Source organism: Sceloporus occidentalis, unplaced genomic scaffold, assembly GCF_023333645.1.
Source record: "Sceloporus occidentalis isolate IW3139 unplaced genomic scaffold, rSceOcc1.0.p SCAF_2, whole genome shotgun sequence".
NCBI lineage: Eukaryota > Metazoa > Chordata > Lepidosauria > Squamata > Phrynosomatidae > Sceloporus > Sceloporus occidentalis.
The window spans coordinates 23,804,990-23,829,837 of record NW_028316982.1 but is presented as its reverse complement, the minus strand read 5'-3'; the positions used below and the strand labels follow the sequence as shown (position 1 = coordinate 23,829,837).

Below are 24,848 nucleotides of genomic sequence, written 5' to 3'. Positions count from 1 at the left end.
CTGCAATCAAGGGGTTTCCCAAAGTTTTCTTCCATCTCTTGTTAATATATATATGGCGAGGACACAGGACAGATTCGGAGGAAGTAGGGGGCATGTAGGGAAGGCTGACATGGAAGACACAGGACACATTCAGAGGAAGCAAGGAGGCATGTAGGGAAGGCTGACATGGATGGCCATCTGTCAGGGATGCTATGATTGTGAGTTCCTGCATGTTAGGGGGCTGGACTGGATGGCTTTGTGGTCTCTTCCAACTCTAAGATTCTATGATTCTATGAAGATTTTCAGACCAGCGCTTATCATGGGGTAAGCGCTGGTAAAATGCCGCTAAAACAATTAGAACGTGTGTGTGTGTGTGTGTGAAAGTCTGATGCACTTCCTAAATGTCAGGGAATTGCCAGCTCCCCTCCAGAGTCCCTGATTCATTCAGGGAGAAGCAATTTCCTATGAATGCAAAGTTTCTGTTGAAAGGAAATTGTTGCTCCCTGAACAATTCAGGGACACTGGAGGGGAGTCGACGATTCCCTGATGTTTAGGAAGCATGTCAGGCTTTCACACACAAACATTTCCTAAATGTTTTAGCAGTGTTTTACCAGTGCTTAAGCTCTGGTCTGAAAATTCTTCTATAATTCTATGAAAGAACTAGAAAAGTTCATAAAGAGCAAAGATATACAACTAAGCACGAAAGTTAGAATCATACACGGAATTGTATTACCCATTACCATGTATGGATGTGAGAGCTGGACAATTAAGAAAATGGACAAAAAGAAAATAAATTCATATGAGATGTGGTGCTAAAGAAGAGAACTGAGGATACCATGGACAGCAAAAAAAAAAAAAAAAAGATGGGTCTTAGAGCAGATCAAGTCTGATCAAGTCTGAAATTTCCCTGGAGGCAAAGATGACTAAACTGAGATTGTCATAATTTGGTCACATCATGAGAAGACAAGACTCATTAGAGAAGACAATAATGTTGAGTAAAGTGGAAGGAATTAGGAAAAGATGAAGACGATATGTAGATGTATGGACTCAATTAAGGAGGTCACAGGTATGAATCTGCAGAAACTGGGAAGAGTAGTGGAGGATAGGAGGTCCATGAGTCGAAATCAACTTGAGGGTGGTTAACAACAACAACAACAACAACAACAACAACAACAATGTCTCCCCCCTATTAATTGCCCGTGAACTGTGTAGCCTCATCCAACATGTGGCATCTGTCCTAGAGGGTGTATTATGGTATTCTATATATTATGTACTGTATATAACACAAATGCCACAAAAACATACAAGCCTTCAAGGTCTTTGGAAATCTACAACAGGAAATCTAGAACAGGTATAAAAGTAAATCCATAAAGCAGATAGTTTGAAGCATTTGGCCAGATATTGTTATAGGCATGATGTATGTAGTTGAGCTCAGTCTCAAGTTTCATACTGAACTAATCACCGGTTGCTGTGTAGATATCAGTTTACTCCTAACAATTCACACTGGGATGGAAAGAAAATGGTGGGTCTAAAAACACAAAAATGGTGGTAGGTTTGGACTTTACTCCTTAACTCACATAAAATATACAGGTTCATAAAGTGTCACGGGGCAGTAATATGGAGGAACAATACATACCCCACCATCTAGTCTGATGAACAATTCTGGAAAACCCAAAAGTTAGAAATATTACAGAGGGAAATAAGTTCAAATTCTCAAGAAAATATGCTACTCCTCTTTATTTTCTAAAAATATACTGGCATCCCTTGGCTACTTGGAAAGACAATATAATTTATCCCAACACAAATTTAGGAATACTTGAATAGATTTGTGTATTAAGATGATTTGTGGTTTTGGCTGGTATGTGGCTGGCATGAAACTAAAACCTCCAAGAAGTAAGGAATAAATGAAGCTCATTTTTTTTAGATTTAAAGCAGATTTTATTCTTCAAAATCAAACGCAAATTGACATAAAGAAAGAACTTAAGACGTTAGCCAGTATTTTTAACTTCTTTTCTTATAACACAATCTCTAATGACAAGTTTTCTTTATCTATTTCAGAGCTGCAGTCATCTTAGATATTACTAACAGTCTTGGAGAAATCTCTTGATTAATCTCTTTCAATACACTTGTCTGGCTAACCTTCTCACTTGCCCATATTTTGTAAGCTACATTGTCTTTTGAAATAATCTTTTCAACTCTGCATCTGACAGTGCAATTGTTTGGGCATTAATAATAATCTCTTTGAGTAATGTCTTTAATGATAACATATCTTCATAATGGCCCATTGCTCTTTGAAATTTCTATCTCAAGTGTAATCTTGCAGAATATATCCCTTACCATCTTTGCTGTCTGAACTAATTGCTCTCTGTTTAGAATTCCTGTGATGCCTAAGTGTTTTTTCTGTGCCTTATAATATGCTATGCTTTGGAGAGGCACATCTGTAGCAAGATACAATTATTGGAGTTGGGGGACACAGATGTAGAACAACAGTTTACCTTGTGATCCATCTGAGGCATAGACTGAAATGTAAAGAAAAGAAGAGTTCCTCTCCCCATCTTTTTATTGTGAGTTATCATCTTAATGTTAGTGATGCAAGAATTCCAGTAGCAAAATCTAAGTTACCCATAATGTCAAAGTGATTCATTTAATTGGTAGAATGTTATTTACACACTCTACTTATTCATGTTGACTGCATAAACAGCTTTAGGCCAGATTCCTTGATTGGGTTTCTCCTCCTAAATCTACCTAAACAGACTGTAAACTCAGCATCTGTCATTGTCCTCTAGGTCCCTCTTCCAAATGAGATGTGGTGGGTGAAAAAGTGGACGTAGGGAGGGCTTTTGAATTGGGATATACTGTTTCTGGAATGGCCTCTCAACATAGACTCACCTTGTACTTTTATTATATTTCCCACTCATTTGCCACCTTGTCCTGTAAAATGATTGGTCATTGGGCAGTCTATCAGTGTATCATTGGGCAATCAAATAATAAGTGGATTATGTCCTTGCATTAAATCACCAGGTGTAAATTTACAGCGCTTTATAAATAAAGGTTAATAATAATAATAATAATAATAATAATAATAATAATCCCCAGGTAGGTCTCTAAATATACTTGGGGCTTTGGAATAGGATGCTAATCCCAATTTGAATTTATTTTTTAATTGAGGAAACATCTTGTATTCCCTTAGCTCTCCAAATGCTTAAATTACTAAGATAATAATAATAATAATAATAATAATAATAATAATAGATATTCTACCCCTCTCTTTCTTGATTTCATTCTTTCTTTAATTTTGAAAAGAGGTGATCCTAAAGAGTATGTGCATTAAAAGTAATTGAAAGATCATTGAGTGTAGTTGTACTCATGTTCTGCTGATGGACTTCCCATACACAACCAATTGTCCAGTGGGGATATAATGCAGGACTAGAGAGGCTTATGGTGTGATCCAACATGATGCTTCTTATGTTCAGGGAAAAGGGTGTTGGGGATGAATGACAAAGGATTACAAATGGGTAGGGACATGTTGGTCATTTGTAGATTAGTTTAAAATTCAGATAGGAAGTAGTATGTGAGTCTCAGTACCTGAGTAGTAATTTCATTTTAGAAGTGAATGTGTTGGCCACTTTATAGCATGGAAAATCCACAAACACCACCAGGATTATTTCCTATATCAGAAACAACAAGTCCACCAATGTGATCTCACTTGATGACATGTTGACAGAAAGACTTGCAAGTAAGCATTTCCCAGAATTCCCGGGGACTTTGTGTTTGAGACTGAGGGACAAACTTCCCTTTCTTTCTTGATGTGACTTACCACTATGACATTCCTACCTATGGAAGGGAGAAAAGCTATCCCTCTGCCTTCCTTTCCTCTTTCTATCAGAGAACCATAGGGTTGGAAGACACCATGAGGATCATCGTGTCCAACTCCCCACCAGGCAGGAATATACAAGTAATGTTTAGGTGAAATCTCTTTTTCTGTAGTTTGACTCCATTGCTTCATGTCCTAGGAGCTCATCGTATGGAGAAATATTCCCAATATAGATGCAGGATTGAAAATTCAAAACTGGGTGTTCTCACATACACTGGCATCCAGGCAAGTGCAGCCTGGATGCAGCCCAGACCCCAGCCACGCTTATTCTGTGGCTTTCCAAAAACCAGAGCTTGCCATTTTTGAAATTTTCCTGGATAAGTGGGGCTGGGGTCCAGGCTGCATCTGGGTCACACTCGTCCAGCTGCCGGCACGTATGCTAACAACCAGTTTTGAGTTTTCAATCCCATAACATAACAGAAACATAAGTCTGGTGAGATCTCTCTCACACACACACATGAGAGGTATGCACATATGAAATGTACACATTGTGACACTCTGTCCATAAAATTTTATTGTTGCATTAGTATAAATTACAAAAATTAGAAATCTGTCATATTTTATAAGATGTTTTTACAAAGAGATCTATAAACATCATAATAAAGAACAATTGCATAGCCTTATCATGTTAGTCACAGTCATTTATGCTGATGTTTGAAATGCTTCTGTAAATTAGAACAAAAAATAATCTGATTCCTATCATACAGATCCCCTGCTATAATTAATCTTTTAAAAATATTTTCTTCTGGCTATTGCCTTTCTTGCACTTCAATAAAATAAAAGTTTCTCTCTCTTTCATATTTGTCTAATTCTATGGCTAAAGCAGCATTCTAGATTTGTCCAGAATTGTCACATACAATGCTTTTTATAAAAATAAAAATAGATGCTTTATTACAAATATTGTGTACAATCAAGGCACATCCATTTTTTTTATTTATGTGTTGCCACCATATAAAAAATACAATGCAAAAGCCATGTGTTCTTTAGCCATGAGAATGTCCTTGTGTTATTGGTTTTTCATAAATGGTTAAGTAGCTGTCATCCATTTCACTTGGTTTAATTTGTAGATCAGGTAAACTTTGCCAATGAGGTCAACCTGTAGTATCTGAATACAGGGGGTTCAAAGAGAAAAAGAAGGTGTTATTTAATCCTAACTTTTGAAAACCGTATGAAAAAACATGACAAATGCATATTTGATGTCACATAAGGGTTCATTATAGAGTGAGAGTTGTCAGAGTTATGCCAGGAACAAGATAGAAAAGACCAACAAATATGAATGCCTGCATGTGTCATGTGTTATATGTAACCAGTACTTTCTTGGAGATATATGAGTGGAAATTTTATCTTTTTTTTTTTTTAAATGCCAGTGTCTTCATATTGGAGATGGGAAGAAAAATGGGGGCTAAGATTCTAAATCATGGTCTATGTGGCATAATTTTACAAATCCTTACTTGCATTGCAAAAATTCAACAAAACATTGTTGATGAATTGCAAAGATACATACCAAAGGTGCTCTAATGTGTACCAGGATATTTCTGATGTGTATTGGACACTTCTGATACACACTGAGCATGTGTAATGCACACTGGATGCTTCTGGTCCAAACTAGGCTCATCTGGTGCACATTGGACACTTCTTTTATTTATAAAACTTTACAGACTTTTTTTCTTTGCTGGACTCTATCTGTGTATTTGTGTAGATGTAGGACTGATGTTTTTATGTTTCTGTCTCACCAATTTCATTGTTCTGCTTGTAATATTTGGCATTTTGGGGGGCTGTTTTGCCTCCATAGAAGTCATTATTTATTTAAATCATTTTTACCCAGCTGTTCCAATAAAAATGCTTATAAATATTATTATTTAAATAATAAGCTGTCCTTTTGTTTCTGGCTTTTACTGTAAAAACCAACAACAGAAACACAGAAAAAAAAGAATAGAAGGGGATGTTCAAGCTCAGGCAGTAGTATTAAATGTTTTTATATAGCACACTGTTTTATATTATGATTTTAGATAACTGTTATTAAAATTACTGTTGTATTGCTGATTTGTATATTTTGATTGTAATCCCACTTTGATCTGTCAGGAGAGGCGGGAAAACAAATAAAACATATTATTATTATTATTATTATTATTATTATTATTTAATTATAAAATAATAATTCCACTTCAAAACAAATGCACCTCCTGCTGTAGGAGGATGAACATTCAAAAAGATACACTTCAGAGGGCCTCCAAGAGATAAAGTTTTAACTTGCTCTTCCTCACAACAAAGTTAATTCTGATGGCCTCTGAAGGGACAGAAAAACCAAGCCAAGATGGTGGAAGCTATCTTTTCCATAATTCATTTCCTATGTCTGTTAAGAACTAACAATGGACCAACCCATCTAATAATAAAAATTTGCTTGAAATAAACACATTTTATATAAAAGGAGGACCATCTCATTTTAACTATTTCATTTTAAAAAAACCTAAAATGCAAACTTTACTGTAAGGTTTGATCAACATTTCCTACAAAATGGAGGGCTGCTGCTTCACAAGTTGCAGGTTTTTAACAGATGGATTCATAACAGATGGATGTGCAATCTGGAGTTACACATCCATAACTGTGTGATATTTACAATCCCTATGTATTCCTTAGTTTAGGGGGATGTAGGGACCATGAACACTCCCCAATTCCCACATACTGAAAAGCAGTCATTGTAATTGATTGGGGTCTGTTTCCCTGATTCCCCCTCCCCTCATTACACAAACACATACACAAGTAATCTCCAGTGCAAGGAGTAATTGTGAGAAAGATCCTTCTTCTGCTTGTTACAAGAATTGCTCAAAGGACAGGGTGGGAATGCCAGTCAGCTGTTCCTGAATGACAGGGATCAGTCTAGAATTGTGGGGGTCAGACTAGAACTCAATGTGTAGTTACATAACTATGGTGATTGTGTATTCATAATTTCCCCAAAGCATTCAGCTTTGGCTCAGCTTTTTTTGTGGGGAGTGCAGGTGGCAGGGTGGAGCCTTCTAAGTTATCCTGGGGGAGGTTATATGCCCTTTAAAGGTAAAGGTAAAATTTTTCCCTTTGACAAGGTTGTCTAATCTTGTCTGACTGCTCATTTCTGTTACTAAGCCAAAGAGCCAGCATTGTCAAAGACAACTCTGTGATCATGACAGCCCAAAACACTGTTACCTTCCCACTGAAGTGGTACCTATTTATCTGCTTGTATGTTTACATGCTTTTGAACTGCTAGGTTGGCAGATGCTGAGACTAGTGATGGGAGCTCATTTCAGAGGAGTGTAACCCCATCTAGCACAGGTTAAATCACTATCTCCAGATCTGTCTTTTGACTGACCAGGAGGACCTCTGCCTTCTCTGCATTAAGCTTCAGTTTGTTTGCCTTTATCCAGTCCAGTACAGATGTCCAGGAACAGCTTCCTTAGAATTAGGTAGAAAGAAGTGCTAGAGCTGGGTATCACCAGCATATTGCTGATACCTGACTCCAAAACTCTGAACAACCTCTCCCACCCGTTTTATGTACATGCTAAATAGCACAGGGGACAAGCCTGAACTTTGAGGGACTCCACAGAGCATATTGATGAAGGGGTCAAACAGGAATCCCACAGCACCAACATATGACATGCCCTCCAAGAAGGATGGGCACCAATATAGAAAAGTACCTCTAAGCTCCATCCCAGACTCAGAAGAATACAATTGCCTATGGTACTGAAAGCCACTAAAAGGTCCAGCAGAACTAACAGGGACAAACTCCCTCTGTCCAAGAACCAAAACTGTCTCTGTCTCATAACCAGATCTGAAACTCATCTGAAATGTATCTAGATAATCTGTCTCATCCAGGAACCCCTGGAGTTGAGAAGTCACCACATGGTCAAAAAAACTTGCCACAAATGGAGGGTTGGAGACTAGCCTATAATTATCTAACATACTGATTGAGCAAATGACATATGACTATGTAGAAATGATGCTCTCAATTAAAAAGAAAATAGTGTGTCATAGGTAGAACAGAGATAACAGCCTATGTAGTATAATGATACAAGTGTTGGACCTGGACTCTAGGCAACATGGTTCAAATACTTGCTCAGCCATAGAAACCCACTGAGTGATCTTGGGCAAGCTATATTCTCTCAACCTAAGAGGAAGTCAATAGCAACTTGTCTCTGAATGTATCTTGTAATGAAAATCCTAAGACAGGATCATCATGGCATCAACCTGAAGTCAAATAACAACAACAGATATGCATGTCCCTCAGTCTTGATTTCATTACATTTCTCTAAATGCCACCTGCATTTCTGCTCTTCCTTGTTTTGTATCAGTCTGAAAGATCTGTCATACTGAAAATTCTATACTAATGTCCAAATTTATGTTTTAATGTAATATTTTTTCCAATTTATGAAAAAAACATTATGCAGATTTATTTTTAAAAATACTTTATACATGTTTAGTCAGTTGTTTTTTTTAAATGCACATTTAATTTATCAGAAATGTTCCATAAGGTTTGAAAATCTGAGAATTCTGAAGGCAAGGTTGATTGCTTGTCACAGCAATCCTCAGGAGATGTGAAAAGGGTAGTTTCACAGAGACTGTTGAACCCAACTGAGTGCTTTCCAGCTCTACTTTTTATTTAATTTAATTTTCTGTATTTTTATTGCTGTAACCTGCCTGGATTCCTTGTGATTGGGTGGGCTATAAATAAACATATTATTATTATTATTATTATTATTATTATTATTATTATTATTATTATTATTATTATTACTGTTGAGTTACTAGCATAGAGAAGGCATAAGTTTTTATTGTCAGTTGTAGCTAAACAAAGAATAGTAATAGCTTGGCGCAAAATTCACGTTTTCCCCAATCTGTGGTAATTTTCAGTATAAAATAGTAGTTTTGTTATTGTGCCATTTTATTCCAGAAGCTTGACAGGACAGCACTGGATTACATTAGGAAAGAGGGTACAAAGCAATGTAACTCATTCTGTTTGATTTGTGAACAATTCTATAGTGTATTATAAGGTAAAATTATGCAAGACGGAAGGCAGAAATGGGACAAGGATAACAAGGAAAGGATAGTCATCCAAAAGTTCAAAGGTAGGCAGATGATCAAAGGTTAAACATGAGAAAAGAAATTATTCTATTCAAGTTGAAGTTAGGACATTGTAACCCAAATAAATGTTTAGCTTTAATTAAAACTCTTGGAAACAGACTTTTCTGTGCCAAGAAAAAGTTCTCAAAGTCAGAACTTAGATTTGTTTCCTCCCCACCTTCCAGCTTCAAATACAAGATATCGAAAGAAGGAGATTTAGCAATCACTATAGTCAGGGATATCTCAATTTCATTGAAAAAATGTTGCTTGTTATAAAAAGGAGAGGGCAGGGAAGATAAGATACCTTTCAAATTACCACATGGAGATGTGGAATGAAAATATTTTAGCTTTCTAAAGCTGGTGGGGAAAAGATGGAAAAAGTAGAAACTTAAAAGCATTTCCTCCATATGGATAACAGCAGAAGGTCAGTAGAAAAAGGAAGACGACTGGCAGCGAAAATGAGAAAAGGAAGAGCTAGGAGAGAGATTAGCTCAATGTGAGATGCATTTTATTAGAGGTGGGAAATGAGAGCCAGGGGCTCTCAGAAATTACTGATACATATTTTCTGTTTTGATGAGCAGCAATTAGTTCACTGATATTGGAAGATACTGAATAATGACACAAATAAAGGCAGCGGGGGAGGGGGGAATGAAGGCAATGCAAGAAGGCAAAAAAAAAAAAAAAGAGCAGCATTTTCATCACTTTACTTTCAGGAGAACTGATAAATAGCTCTCTTCTTTGGAACGCAATGCTGGCTGCCATTACTCTCAATTTTTACTACAGAGGTTTGACAGGACCAGCACATTTTCTTATCTCCAGTTGTGGAAGGACTTCCTCTTTACCAGAAAAATGGTTAGGATGCAGCAATAGAGACTGAAGAGATGATAAAATTAGTCTCTCACTCCATGGCCAGGGTGGTGACTGTGTGGTGAGCACTGGACTATGACTGGAGTTCAGGGTTCAAATCCTACTGGGCCATAGAAACCCACCGGATGACCTTGGGAAATTTGTACTCTCTCAGCCTCAGAGGCAAAGGCAAGCCCTCTCTGTCAAGAAAACCCCATTATAGTTTCACCTAAGGGTTGCTATAAGTCAAAAACACCTTGCAGGTACACAACAATAACACACCAGGATGTTTATCACACTATACTCTTCAAGTGCTACTATTCAACTTTGACTCCTCTAGCTGCCTCCTGTTGCATTCTGGGATTGGCAGTTTTAAGGAGGGGTATTTAGAATTCTCAGGCAGAGAACTTCTGTGCCTGAGAATTCTAAATACCCCTCCTTAAAACTGCCAATCCCACAATGCAACAGGAGGCAGCTAGAGGAGTCAAAGTGGAATAGTAGCACTTGAAGAGTATAGTGTGATAAACATCCAGATCCCCATTAATACCACACAATTATAGTGCTATAATCTACTTTAATTGTCATGGTTACAGTCTGTGGAAATCTAGAGTTTCATGGGATAGTATTGATCTTTGGCTGTGAATTATTTATTTATTTTAAAAAATACTCACACTCAACTGTTGTTTTGAAAACTGCAGAAAGGAGCAAAGACAGAAGAAAATGTATGCAGCAGACCTTTACATTCATAATCATGAGCCCACTACTGAAAGATACACCTACTTCTAAAACTCAATGATGGACATTGCATCTAATATCAGCATTGCTTTTCACCAATAATTCCAGTATTTGACCTACCTGACTTGATGGATCATACTGAGATCCAGCAGCTTCTGTTGTCCCATTATAAGTAATAGTAACACTACTAACTGGGGCTGTAATTCCCCAGATGTGCAGATAACCAATTCTCAAAGCAACAGAGTCAGTTAAATAGTTGTTGTGGACTACAGAGACATTCAGTGTATTCTGAAAAGGGACAAAGATAGTAAATGTTTGTAATAAAAATTTAGACACAAGCTTAATAAACTTCCAGCAAATTACAGAGTTTATCACATGGACTTTAAAACTGGATCAAGTATCCTGGGCTGAACTGGGATGTGGGGATGGAGGTGGGGGTTATTGCATGCTAAATCACCACCTGCCATCAGCCTGGGTCCCAGCTGTGCTCCGCCAGCACTTTTTAGAAGCCAGAAAGCGTCCAACTTCTAAAAAGTGCTGGCGAAGTGTGACTGGGACCCAGCCTGGACCCAGGATGATGGCAGGCAGCAATTAGAAAGTGGTTTAGCATGCGATAATCCTCCATCCTATGTCCCAGGACACTTGATCTAGTTTAAAAGTCCATGTGATAAGCTCCTATATTAAGTCAGTTTGACTTTTAACCCAACCTTTAACCCAAATTCTCACCTTTATTTTCATCATGCAGTCATCACATATATCAAGTGAAGATATCAAGTGAGCATGAAACCTAGCTGTGCAGAATTAATGCAGTTTGACACCACTTTAACTGCCCTGGCTCAGTGCTATGGAATTGTGGGAATTGTAATTTGTTATGGCACCAGAGCTCTCTGACAGAGAAGACTAAATATCTCACGAAACTATAAAACTCAAAATTCCATAGCATTGAGTCATGACAGTTAAAGTGGTGTCAAACTGCATTAATTCTGAAATGTAGATGCAGCCCTAATGCAGCACTACAGCCTGGTATTTTCATATGAATTGCAATTAATGGCCAACATCTACTTCCAACAAAATGTGTTACTCATTTTGCACAGCAAACTACCATGCCATACTGCTTCTTTTGAAATATTTTTCATTTTTTCAAAACAAATTTGCCATGGCAAAGGGAGTTCTTCTGCAAAAGAAACACACATTCAAAGTTTAGGCATTAATTTTCAGCCACAAAATGGGGCAGCATGGGCAGGAAAATGAATAGCCCTTGCATCTGTGACAAGGGCTCACTCTTGATCTATCACATATTTGAAGTCCAGAGAAATGATGTGAAAAATAATGTTACCATGCAGCATAGCATTCACAAAAATAAAGGATGTTTAGGAAACTTGTTGTAAAAATACATATCTTCCCTTAAATAATTTGAAGGAAATGGTTAATGTACATACCTCAGATACTTGAAATCTTGAGAAATAGTAGTTGCCATTTTCATATGCATCTGTAAAAGAAAAGCATAATATAATTTTTTATTCGTCTTCCAGATAATAGGCTAAAATTTTAGCATGGGTGAGAAGTAGCACAAGTGAGTCTAGGATTCCCAAGAAAAGCCAGGGCTTGGCTGTGGGTACAGCCACAGATTTGATAAAATCCCTCACTTAAGCAGAGAAGCTAAAGTTTTGACCCTGAAATTATTGCTAGATCATGTTTTTGGCTCAAAAGATGAACATCCAAGACAGGCTGAAGGCCTGAGTCCATGGTGCTCAAACTCAAGTGTAGTACTGGGATCTTAAGTGTAGTACTGGAATCTATGAACCCAATCTATGAAAATTAAGAAGGTGCACATTTTACACAATGTGTAAAATATGACAATGATGGAAATAATGTATTTTGACATGATTTTAATAAATAATTTTTAAAAGAAAAAAAGAAAATTAAGAAGGTGCAATGCCCATAAAATACTTTTTAAAAAAGATGCTATAGTTTTACATCAGGCTCCTTGTTTCCCTTCCTGAAAAATTGCAAAAATACCTCCATTCTGTTCTGTTATTGAATGGGAATGCCTCAGGGTGTCTATTTAATTAAGGATCCATTGTCTACTGGGAAAACACCCTCACCTTGGGTGGTTTTCATTTGCATTTGCTGAGTATTGATTTTGGTCTTTTTTCAGGACTGGTAGGCAAGGCCCCATACAGACAGGCCAAATAAAGCTGCTTCGGGTCACTTTGAAGGTATGCTGTTTCAATGATGCATGTGTCTTAAGAGTCTGGAAGCTGCGCCAAAGCTGTGCTCCAGTTCTTAGGACTGGGACGTGGCTTTGGTGCAGCTTCCGGACTCTTAGGACACATGCATCAATGAAACAGCATACCTCCAAAGTGACCCGAAGCAGTTTTATTTTGGCCTGTCTGTATGGGGCCTCTGTTTACATTAAGGGTTTCTTCTTTCTTGTTGAAGTTGTCCAGGTGTTTATAGATTTCAATGGCTTCCCTGTGCATTCTGACCTGATAGTTGTTGGCATGTTCCAGAATTTCAGTTCATATTTCATAACACATTTTATAATTTCATAACACATTTTAGTTGGCATATGTTTTCATGAGGTTAAGCCCAGTTTTTCAGATGCATTGGGGGGGGGAAAAGAGCTTCAGTTCATGAAAGTTTATCGGAAATAAGTCTTGTTAGTCTTTAAGGTGCCTCAAAATTCCCTTTTATTAAACAAGTTGTAATTAATAAATTTTAAATGACAAGGTTGTTATATACTTTATTACATTAAACTGTCAGAATTTAGCTGAAAGGATGGAACCTCATCATAAACCAAATAAAGTAAATAGGTGTGGCCAGCTACTTGTTGTTGATCTTCTAGCCACAGTTAGAAAACCAGGAACATTACATCTATGCTAGGCCAAAATAGCTTTCTAACCTTTTAATCACATTAATTCTTCCTAATGTTTTTTCCTCTCTTCTAATATTGCAAGACTGTATAACTACCCCTAAAGTTTTGTTTGAGCTCCAGAATTCTCACATTGACTTTCAAAGCATTAATGGACAGAATATGTGTGATCTGGACAGCAGAATGACAAATCTGGGTGAAATTCATATCTTGATTTACAAATAAGCTAGCTATTGAATTCACTGTAGGAAGAAAAAGAAAAAGAAATATTTCAGTAAAAGGATGATCAACATGGATAAAGTAAAATTGTGGAGTAAACATAAGATAAGAAATAAAAGTGATAATTGATATAGTGAACCAATTAAGGATAACTGGTAAACAGAAAACTTGGGAAATAACAAATGAGAAGAATGTTTGGGAAAGAAAGAAAGAAGATAAAGAAAGAACGTTAGAATGTTTGAGAAGACTCACAGAGATGTCTTCTCTCATTGTTTAAGATGACAAATATGTAGGTAAGATAGAGGGTAATGTATGTGCTTCGTGTTTAAATTGTTATTGTGATTTCAATGTTGTGCTATAATTATTGAATTTATAATGAAAATTTAAAAAAATTTAAAAAGATATTCATATCCTGATTTGAATCCCAGATAATTTAATGACCAGTGGGAATATCTTTTTGTTCAAAGGCTGCATTCAACTTCATGGAAATTCTTGGGGGTGTACCAGCATGTTTTAGTGCAAAACATTAATTGCTCATAATTGAGCCATTAAGAGAGGCATTCCAGCATTATAGAATGGGGAAATAGCTTTTCAAAAACTGAAGGAAGCATCAAATGATTGTGTCATAAGTATGGTGTGAGGCCTTTTGTGAAAGCTCAAATGCCAAGCCTGTGATTCTAGAAGGGATAGATTCAGCTTCAAGGCCCCATTTTTTTCCTGGGCTAGTCAATGTCTTTTAACCTACCTCTTTATCTTATGAGAAGGAAATGGGTTAATGCAACCCTGAAATCTACTGTGGAAGAATGAGAGACAAATTTAATAAGTAGAAACCAGTGTTTGACCCTTTCTCTGTCTAGCAAGACACTCACCAATACTAATTCCATCATCCCAGTAAAGTTGTCCTTGAGCGACCCCATTATCGTCCAAAGCAACAGTAAGGCCCATGGGATTTTGTCGGCTGGAAGGAAAATATATATAAAAAAACTTTATAAAAAAGAAAAAGTTGCAGTCTCAAAGACTATTCTTTCAAGACACTAGAAATATGGTTTTAATCTCAGCATATGAGGTAAACAATTATTCAGTACAGATAAAGAGACTATGTATGTAAGGACAATTAATACATGGACCTCAAGGGCCACACTCAGGACTTTAAAATCTTTATCTTAAAACTTGGGAATTTTAGAGTGAGAAAAATTGTTTCAATACCAACATTCTTTTTAAAAATATTCATTTTTATTTGAATAGGAAAAAAGGAAACGAAACATACCAGATTACTATTAGAAATACAGCAACACACCTAAATCAATAAGATCTCAAGAACAAAGTACTTACTTAACAAAATTAGGTATTATTTAAACAATACCAAATAAATAGCAAAACAGGTATTACTTAATAAAACAGTGTATCTTAAAAACTGATATAAAATTGTACTAATAAAAATCTTTTTAACAATTTGGAATCACTTTCTAGATATGTTTACTGTGGAACTGTATCTATTCCCTATTTTTATTCATTTTAGTTAGAAATAAAGGACTCAGGATTCTTAACAGTGCAATCTTATGTCTACCCATACATCAGCCCCACTGAATTCAATGGGACTTATTCCCAGATAGAAGTGAATAGGATTAGATTAGTTCCTGGGAAAGCTCCCCTCCCCCAAGCCAGTAAAACCAGTGCAGTGCTCTTAACACATTGACTACACAAAGGATGCAATCTGTTCCACTTAGTCCAAAGCATCTACAATCAGCTCATTATAGTATGCTTTGATGATGTGAAGATACAAGGTTTTCACATGCACATGTATCTCCACATCCTGAATAAGGAACTGCCCATGTGCTCTGACTATAAGAGAAATTTGGTGAGCACTTAAAGTCAGTCCATCTCTGAAAGCTAAGCTAGGCCAACATACAAAAAAATCAAGCTGTATGAGATCATTATGAACATCCATCTGAGGTCAGTGGAGAAAGTGCATTATAAAAAGTCTTGGGCAGAAAACATTTCTATGTGCCAAACCAGCTATGTTACACTTCTACATGTGCACGAGCAAATGTGCATGAAACTCAAGTCCACATGATGAGAAATTATCCTTACCTGGCATTGGTGGTAATATCAGGCACCTGCCAGGGAATGATATAACCTCCTCGTATATGAAGATTTATATGTTGCAAAGGTGCTTCCAACAACTTGAATTGCTTTCGTACTTTAATATCTGTTCCCTAGAAGAAATTCAAAAGGGTAATCATAGATCTACAACACTGTTATAGTGGTGACAGAAGCTGCATATGTCACATCTGTATGATAATGTCCCTCTCCTCTGCATTTACATCATAAAATTTGAAATGTTTGGGGAATCTCCTTTACTTTCTATCATTTCCTAACATACATGCTAACACAGAGTTGAGGGCTGAGAAAAGAAAATGAAGAGCTGGTGGAAAACTTTCTGCTTGTTTCTGCTTGCAACAGAAACAGGGTTTAGACCCACCCAACCCCCCCAAGTGGCTAAAATTTGGAAAGAGGAACTGGTGGGCAAACAGGGGAAGGGCTAAAGGAGAGCCACTGTGTTGTAGCAGTTAGTGTTAACTTGGACTTGAAAGATCCAGGTTCAAATTCACAATGAGCCACAAAATACACTGGGGGATGTTGACCTAGTCATTCTCTCTCAGCCAAACTTGCCCTGAAGCACTGTTGTGAGAATAAAATTGGGGAGGAGGAAAGCCATGTATGCCTTAAGCTCATGGCAGAAAAGGTGGGATAAAAATGTAACAAATACATTCTTCCACGTAACACTAGAACTGAAGCCGTCCTTGCTGCACCTTACAGGAGATGGGGGAAGGAGCAGCTGAGCACTGAAAGCATGGATGAGAAGCACAGTAATTACATCTGCAATTATACCTCTAACAGTATACAACCTCTGGAGACATATGCATCCTATGTGTCCTTGAACTGAAATATTGTGTGCTTAAAAACATTAGTCTTATTTAAACTTGTACCTAACTTCTAAAGCAGGTCTTTGATATGAAGTTACTTTTTTGTGTGGGGGAGAGATATCTTAAGTTGCTTACCGTGTGATAATCATACCACCGTGCATCTGGTATGTAAGCATTCACTGTTACAGCACCCTAGAATTTAATAACCACAATATGGGTGGGGTAGGGGAGAGAGAGAGAAAGAACCAAATACTGAGAGTGCACTTCATTCATGTATTGATAAATTCAGTTATATATAAATGCTAAAGTTATTGGATTGCTTACTTCATCAAGTACAGGACTAATCATCAGTGCTGGCCCCCACAAAAATTGCTTGTAGATATCCCAAGTCGCCTTTTCATTCACAAACCTGATAAACATTAAAGACAAAGATAATATTGAAAAATTATTTAATCTTTCAGATTCACAGCAACAGTACATTATGTACCATCTGTTCTGAAGTGTAACAGTTTATCTTTCTCTCTTTCTCTCAGGGAACAGAAAATGACTTTTTGATATCATGAGATATGCAAATAGAAGATGTATACGTTTCCATTTTAATATATTTGTACAAATGACTCCTGTGAAATGCAAGGAAACTCATCACTTCATTTGGGAAAAAAAGAGGGGGAGGGAGGGAGAGAGAGAGAATTGTCACAGTTACAGTCCTTGGTGCAGGGCCAAATTCATTTATTTGACTGAAGCTTGATGGGCTCATTAAATTGATGCTAAAAACTATTGTATGTAACATCTAAGTTTCAACAGGGTAACTACAACAATATGACTAAATTTTGTTCAGGGGTAGGGGAAAGAAACTGAGTTTTAAAAATTCATTCTTAAACTCTCTCTCTCTCCTCACCCACACACACACACACACACAGAGAATAATTTGCATATATTTACAAGGTGAATGTAAAACCATTTGTCACTTTTCTTCTAGACACAGGAAGCACCCTTGCTGTGTTGCCAGATGTTACAGCCCAGCTGTTTAGCTGCAGTATTGAAAGCAAGTTTTGATTCATGATGGCTGTGAGCTTCTTTCTGTTCTACTGTGTGATACCTATTGCCAACTGGATATAAATTTATACCAGCTGATTGTGCAGGAAGGGGATGATATAATCTTCCAGTGGCATGCCAAAAACATTAGTAGTCACAAGCTGCATTGCTAGGGTCGATGAGGGGATCCCAAGGCAGTGACAGATGACAGTTCCACTTACCTTTCTAGATCCCTCAAAGTATCATTTTTTATTCTTGACTCAAGACTTCTATGAGTAATGCACATTTTGAATAAGTTGAAAGGGCCAGTGAGAACCTGATTAGCAACAGATGTTTTCAGGGACTGTACTCTCTCACACAATTACTTTGAACATGCTAAACTTGCCATACCTTCTCTTCCTCAGCTCCCCATCCATGTTTCATCTTTAATGTGGCTGACACTGACCACTACTGCTATCTATCTTCTAGTAAAGGGCATGTCACCTTTTAATGATTTATATTGCCAGTCTGGGAGATGGTATAGCCATTTTGTGTGTTATCCCAAATCTACATACAGGTTGAGTCTCCCCAATTCAAAATGATAGGGAGCAGAAGTGTGTTGGATTTCACACTTTCCCCCCATCCCTGGATTTTTTAAATATTTGCATATACATAATGAGGAATCATGGAGATGGAGTCTAAAAACAAAAAATATTTATTTACTTATTTTTATTTCATTTGTATGATGCCTTTCTCCCAGTAGGAACTCAAGGTGTTTCACATACATTGTATAGTCATAGCCTGAAGCTAATTTTATACACACTATTTTAAATACTTTTATGCATGAAACAAAGTTTATGAACACTGAACCATCTGAAAGCATAGGTATCATGATCTCAGCCATTCATGTGGACAATTTTGGATTTTGGATATTTCAGATTTTGGAATTACAGATAAGGGATACTGAACCTGTAATTTCAACTGCACTGAGCATGTGTCTGTATATTTGAGTGAAATGGATGGGTAGATCACAAGTCGATAATAGAGGACAGGAGAAGGTATATTATGGAGATCCTTTGGACCCAGATAATATCTGGAGAAATTCAGTCTTGCAAAGACTTTTCAAGCAACACCTCCCATGTGCATCCACTGCTGGACTACAGCCAATACTCCACTCATGCTTCTAGGAAAATTTGGGGAACAGCAAATGGTAGTGGAGTAGAGATTTATAGATTTATAACAATGATTCCACAGAAAGAACTGCACTAAAAATAATTTGAGCTATTTTCTGAGTTTGTTTGGAAAATACTTCAGCTTGCCTAGCTCCTCTCCAAATTATGCAGTGACAAATTTATTCAGCTGTATTCCCACAGCATGATGCCATCTAATACTTACTCATGCAGCAAAGGACGTGTAACTGTGCTGCCATCAACATGAGCATTATGCATTAATGTGTAGAGATAGGGCAGCAATCTGTATCGTATGTTAAGCACGTTCCGTGAGATATCTTCAAATGCTGAGTCAAAGGAGACAGGATCTTGCCTCTACAAAAGAAATACTTCATTCATTCAAGATTACAGAATATTTTACCTTGACTCCCTCACTGAAAAAGTAAGTGTGGAGAACATCAATGAAATGAGTTACAGTAGATTTTCAGGTTTAAAGAGAAGTATATTTAAGAGAATACAGAATAGGCTAATATATGCTGAACCAAGTAAAATGGATCTGGGGTAAACAGGTTATGTTTTGTAGCCTTAGCATGAAGCAAGCTGCAGCTTGGAAAAAATCTAAAATATCTAGAAGGCTGATGTATAGTCAGCTAGGGTTTTTGGAAATCCTCCTGTCAATACCAACAGTCTTTGGAACAGAACATGAGGTAAATGGACTATTAAATGGAACATCCTTTGGGAATAAATTAATACTGATGTTACTTCTATCTTTCAACCACTGAAGCAGGAACATTACATCAAGCCTTTTCCAAGTTAGCCTTTAAAGCTGTTTTCAGATATACCCATCATGAACAGGACCATTGTTCCTCAAATTCACTTGGACACCATCAGGCACTGACCCATTTACATGAATGATGTGGGAAGCGCACACAAGGGAGCTCTCTATTTACACACACACATCAATTTAATGCTGTGTTATGATCTGAAATAATACTGAACACAAAGGTAGATATATTTGACTAGCAGTCTTTAACCCAGAATAGTTGACTAAAGGAAAACGAAGATCCAGAGGCATACTTTATACAAAGTTGGCCCATTCACTGTTTATTTATTCATAATTTAAAAGAGGTAGGGGAGGTTATGAAATCAAACTTATGCTAGGCAGTTTTCCATTTACCACTCACTCATACATTAACTGCTATAGTCCCCGTGTAAACAAAAGATACAGGAAGAAAAGTTTCTGGATGTAGGGCAAATATCCTGATAAGCTGAGTCACCATTATAAGGAAAAGCAAAATCATCAAGGCGAAGAGAAGAATGATCCAAATGAGGGGAGAGAGATATTAGTGAGGGAGTTAAACTGAGGAGAAGAAGAAGAGAAGGAAAGGTAAGGAGAAGAATGGGAAAGCCATTGATGTTTATAGGAAACCAAAGAAGACCATTTCCCTCTTCCTCCCCTGTGATAGTCATCTCAGAATGGTTGAGAAGGCTTCTGAAGCTGCACAGATGTAAAGCATCTACAGAAGCTCACAATTAACTTGTTTTCCACATCCAATGAAAATTAGATTAAGGTACCAGATTAAAATCTCTGTTCAAATTAGCAACTTTCCATTCTTTCTTAGAAGATTACCAAACAATTTAAAATCACTACGTTACTGTATGCAAAACACTGCCAAAAGGAGCTAACATACCCGAGTTCCCATTACGTTATGATTTCTAGAGAAAGTATAAAATGCTCCAAGCTGCATCCAACGGGCACACATTTCATAGGTTGTATCATTGAAGAATCCACAGATGTCTGCACCACTCTAGAAATATCAAAACATGAAAAAGGTTAAAATAGCCTATGCCAGATTATATTACTATAAGGTGTTTCAAAGAATTTTAGATTCAAACAGCATAACTTACATAAGAGATTCCAAAGAGGCTGAATTCCATAATACCTATTAAAATGAGACAGAATAGCAGGGTTACTGTGAAATAATTAAAACGTTATATAGGAAAACTATACAGAACAAATATTTTCCTGCATGTATTCTCACTCAATACAGATTCTAAGTGCAAACAGCTGTTCCTTCATTGTATCATAAAACAAAAGTCAAAATCCTGCAGCAATGAGATGTCTCAGATGTGCTATACAAGCTCAGTACAGAAATGTGACATTGCACAACCAAGTGCTGATCACACAGTGATGGACAATATGCAACCACATGCAACCATGCGAGCAATACACAATGAGCAATACTGTACAGTGTGGAACACACAATGTGAAACGATGTACAATGACATCACGTATGTAACTGACTGTAATCTTAAATTGAATGCAAAAAGCAAAACAACAACAACAAACAAACAAACCAAAAAAACACACAAAAAGAACTATATGCATAAGGGAAATTATGCATAGATAAAACACCAACAGATTATCAGCGAAAGGATTTTGAGTGAAATACGTTGAGGAAAACCCATAAAATGTATAATTCATTTAATATGCATTGTTTCATACAATTCACCAAACGTCTGTAGTCATAAACGGTAAAATTCTTCCCACTTGACAAGATGATACTGTTGGTTAACTTATCCTGGTATGAGAACACTTCTTGACTCCCACAAAGGGAGAATAAACAAGTAAACACAAGCAAGTGAGAAAACTAGGATATGGGACAAGTTATTTACCACTTCCAAAGCCCTATAAAAGCATGTATGTGAACTGACATACTTTTTTTTAAAAAAAAACCCAAAACCCTTTATGATGCACTTTCACTTCCTCTCTCCCTCCCAATCTCCAATAGGCAGGATTAGTTTTACTTAGAGTTGGTGATATAGATGCTGATTTGGATTAGTTTGCAAAATTTAAGACTGGGAAATGTAAATAGAGTGTTTATAAAACGGAAAATATAAAGCAGAAACCTTTGTGTATTGTGGAATGTATGTGTATTATTAACAGCATGGATATTGACTAGTTTTGGGCCTAAAGCCAGTCTAACTATAAATAATGAGAAACTAATGAGAAAATAGAACCCAAGAAGGGTGCTGCATTAAAAGATAGTGGCTAATGCTATCATATGGTTGATGCGATTGTATTAAAAGCAGCTAAGAACAAGATACCACTAATGATTGGAAGAGAATAATGTTTATATAAATAGGGGCTAATGAACATCTCTAATCTGATTGGACATAAAATGCTGAGAAGAATATAAAACAGGCAAAGAAAAGAGTATCAGCCTCCTAGGCTAATGTGGCTGCTATATATTCTGTGTTAATACCTCTGTTCCTAACTGACAACAGCCTATTCCATGCTGGTAAGAGAGAATCTCTGCTGTCAAATAGGCCACATGTGCTTCCTACACCTATTATGAATAATGGGTGCTTGTTATGGATGTTGATAGAGATATAACAGATGCTTATATTTTTAAGAATACTCAGGGATATTATTCCTCTGGATGCCTCCCCCCTCCCCCAGATGCCTGTTTAGAGATGCACAGTTCCTCAGCAGATGAGACTTTATTTGATCAATGGCTGTGTTATGTATTTTAAGAGACTGAATTCCTTGCAAATGAAATCATTTATTACATGTATGTGTGATACAGTAGTAACAATGAAATATAGGAGTTTATCGTACTGGCCCTGAAACGGGCCCAGTGCGTTCTATAGTGTTCTCAGAAATGGCGCCCTCTGGGATGGAACGGGGACGCAACTGGAACGCCCAGCGGCAAAGGTGGCATTCCAGCATGCGATAAAATGGGGTTCTTGGCCCCATCCCGTTCTGTGCGCGCCCCCGCCTGCATACATTTAGAATGCATTGGGCCCATTTCAGGGCCAGTACGATAACTCCAAGGTCTGTCAGGAGTGCTTTGTCTGTGTCTTTCTTCAGGGGGTTGGACTGGATGTCCCTTGTGGACTCTTCCAACTCTATAGTTCTATGTCCCTAGACAAGGAAAAGTCTATGTTTATTCCTAAGAGGAATTATGTTTGCATATATGTGATTGCATATAATTTAAAAAAATACCCTAAAAGACTAACAGAGAGCCTGACTATACAAATATCCTGAGATTCTAACAGTGCTTAAGTTCACTGTTAATGCTAACTCTGCCTGTTTGTACTTTATTGCAGTTCATGAAATGGAACTCCAAGTGACCATAAATTGCTAAAACTGATTGACCTCCAAACAGATACAGATTATCTCACAATTGGCAAAGAAGCCTCAATCAATTAGAGGTAGTGACTCATGCCTGTTTCAGTGGGAAAGTATGAACAATGAACTGTTATGAAAGGGGTCAGACAGCTGTTGTTACATTATCTTCAAATGGCTATAGTAAAAGGAAAAGAAGACCTGGGGCCATTCTAGTGAACAAAGGAACCCTGGCTGTAGAGAACCTAAGTTATCTATCCTGTCCCTGACCACATCGAAAAATCCCCATTTTGAGGCCTACTGCCAGAAAAGCTCACAGGCTTAACTGGGATTTCTAGGACAGACATGGAATACTTCATTGATGGAGCTCCTCCATACAGCATCCCCCAACCTGGTTAGCTGCAGAATTGTTCTGTTAATATTATATATAAGGTACTTATATTTTCCATGTTTGTGGAAATAAAAGCTTTTCATTACTTTACACTTACTGTCTTCATATTCCTAACTACTAAAAGCAACAGAAAAAAGTATAAAACTACAATATATATAGTACAGATACCTTTCGTGGAAACATTATTTTGGTATAGATGCTTTCGAAAAATGGTTAATGTATCATCAAAAATATGTTTACTTAGAAAAATATATATATGCTTGTTTAGACAAAACTGGTGCACTCTGTCTCTTTCTAATAAGAAATAATTCAGGGAATTTATGTTATGTGCTGAATCTCCTGTAGACATTTAGCAATATAAGTTGGGCTCCAAATGTTAGGAACACTGTTTTAGTTGTACTTTTTAAATTGTGGTAAGCCACTTTGAATCCCATTTGGAAAAAAGGTGTGATAAAAATTCAAGATAGACAGATAGCCCAAAGCAAACTTTGAGTGACATACGACAGGCTATATCAGAGGAATGGCAAGAATGATCCGATATAGGTGCTACCATAATTGTTGGCCATGGATGCTGCAGCATGAACAAGAGTAGAGAGGAAAGCTAGGAATCCTGGGTATTGTTTCAGTGCTACATCTGCTCATAACAGTACCAAGGTCTAACAGAGATCATGTTACATCATGTAATAAGCACTGTCCTCTTCAGTCAAATAAGAAAAGAGGCGGTAGGAGCAGTGATGTCACTTTCTGGGGGTGTCACCTGGTGCAAGGGTGGGCTGCTGGGGATGGGGCTAAAAGGGCATACTCATGCATGCTACACTACTCCTGAGTAGAATGGTGTGTGGCAGGGAGGGGATGTGCTGGGCACTTTCCCTCAGTGCCACATATTACTTTACTCCAGAGGAGAATGGCACACACAGGTAGGGGAATGCACTTCGCTGGGAGTCATCCCTCTTCATGTGTGTCACCTAGTATGTTCCCCACCCTCCACACACTCCTAGTGACACCACTGGGTAGGAGTATTGCACCAGACAAATCATGTTATGCTTCTGTACTCAATTGGGTAGAGATGCTGTAATGACTGGGCCCTCCAGTCATTTGAGGACTTCTCCTGGACCACAAAGGGTTAATCTGGGGGGAGGCACATGCTAATGAGAGCTGACATCACATGATAATGAGCAGCTACATCATAGCTGACGTAAGGTCTAACTGACCAATCAGAGAGTAGGACCGCAAGATTTAAGAACATTCCATGAAAAACTTTTAAAAGGTCTTGGCGGCCATATGGTCCTTGTCTCTCCCCTTCCTCATCTTGGGGGGGAACCCTATGCTTTCTTTGTTCTCCATCTTGGCATGTTGTTGTGGGAACCAGCTGTGTGCCTGCACTGAGGCAGGCAGAAGTGATGCAGGTGGACTCAGCCCAAAGGAGGGCCAGCTCCCTGCATCCAGAAACTCAACACGAACTGCAAATCCCATCACTGTGTGAGTAGCTAGGAAATGTGTTAGCTTTTAGGTTTTGTTATGTTTATCTAATAGCTTGCCTGAAATGAATACTTTGTAACTGTGTTTTCTGTACCTGCAAGGCAAGGGGCTTTGCAT

At 37.5% G+C, this 24,848-nt stretch overlaps 1 protein-coding gene across 1 annotated transcript in view; it reads right to left on the bottom strand.

Moving 5' to 3' along the window:
- Nucleotides 1-4,880: 4,880 nt before the first annotated feature.
- Nucleotides 4,881-24,848, bottom strand: part of LOC149318048 (maltase-glucoamylase-like) — a 184,447-nt gene continuing 164,479 nt past the window's right edge. The window contains exons 84-93 of the mRNA XM_089507700.1: nucleotides 20,638-20,672; nucleotides 20,421-20,537; nucleotides 18,956-19,104; nucleotides 16,871-16,955; nucleotides 16,682-16,738; nucleotides 15,711-15,835; nucleotides 14,489-14,577; nucleotides 11,965-12,014; nucleotides 10,646-10,813; nucleotides 4,881-4,958 (exon numbers count right to left, since the gene is read on the bottom strand). Of these exons, the coding sequence (XP_089363826.1) occupies nucleotides 4,881-4,958; nucleotides 10,646-10,813; nucleotides 11,965-12,014; nucleotides 14,489-14,577; nucleotides 15,711-15,835; nucleotides 16,682-16,738; nucleotides 16,871-16,955; nucleotides 18,956-19,104; nucleotides 20,421-20,537; nucleotides 20,638-20,672 (953 nt within the window). The remainder of the gene's footprint in view (nucleotides 4,959-10,645; nucleotides 10,814-11,964; nucleotides 12,015-14,488; nucleotides 14,578-15,710; nucleotides 15,836-16,681; nucleotides 16,739-16,870; nucleotides 16,956-18,955; nucleotides 19,105-20,420; nucleotides 20,538-20,637; nucleotides 20,673-24,848) is intronic.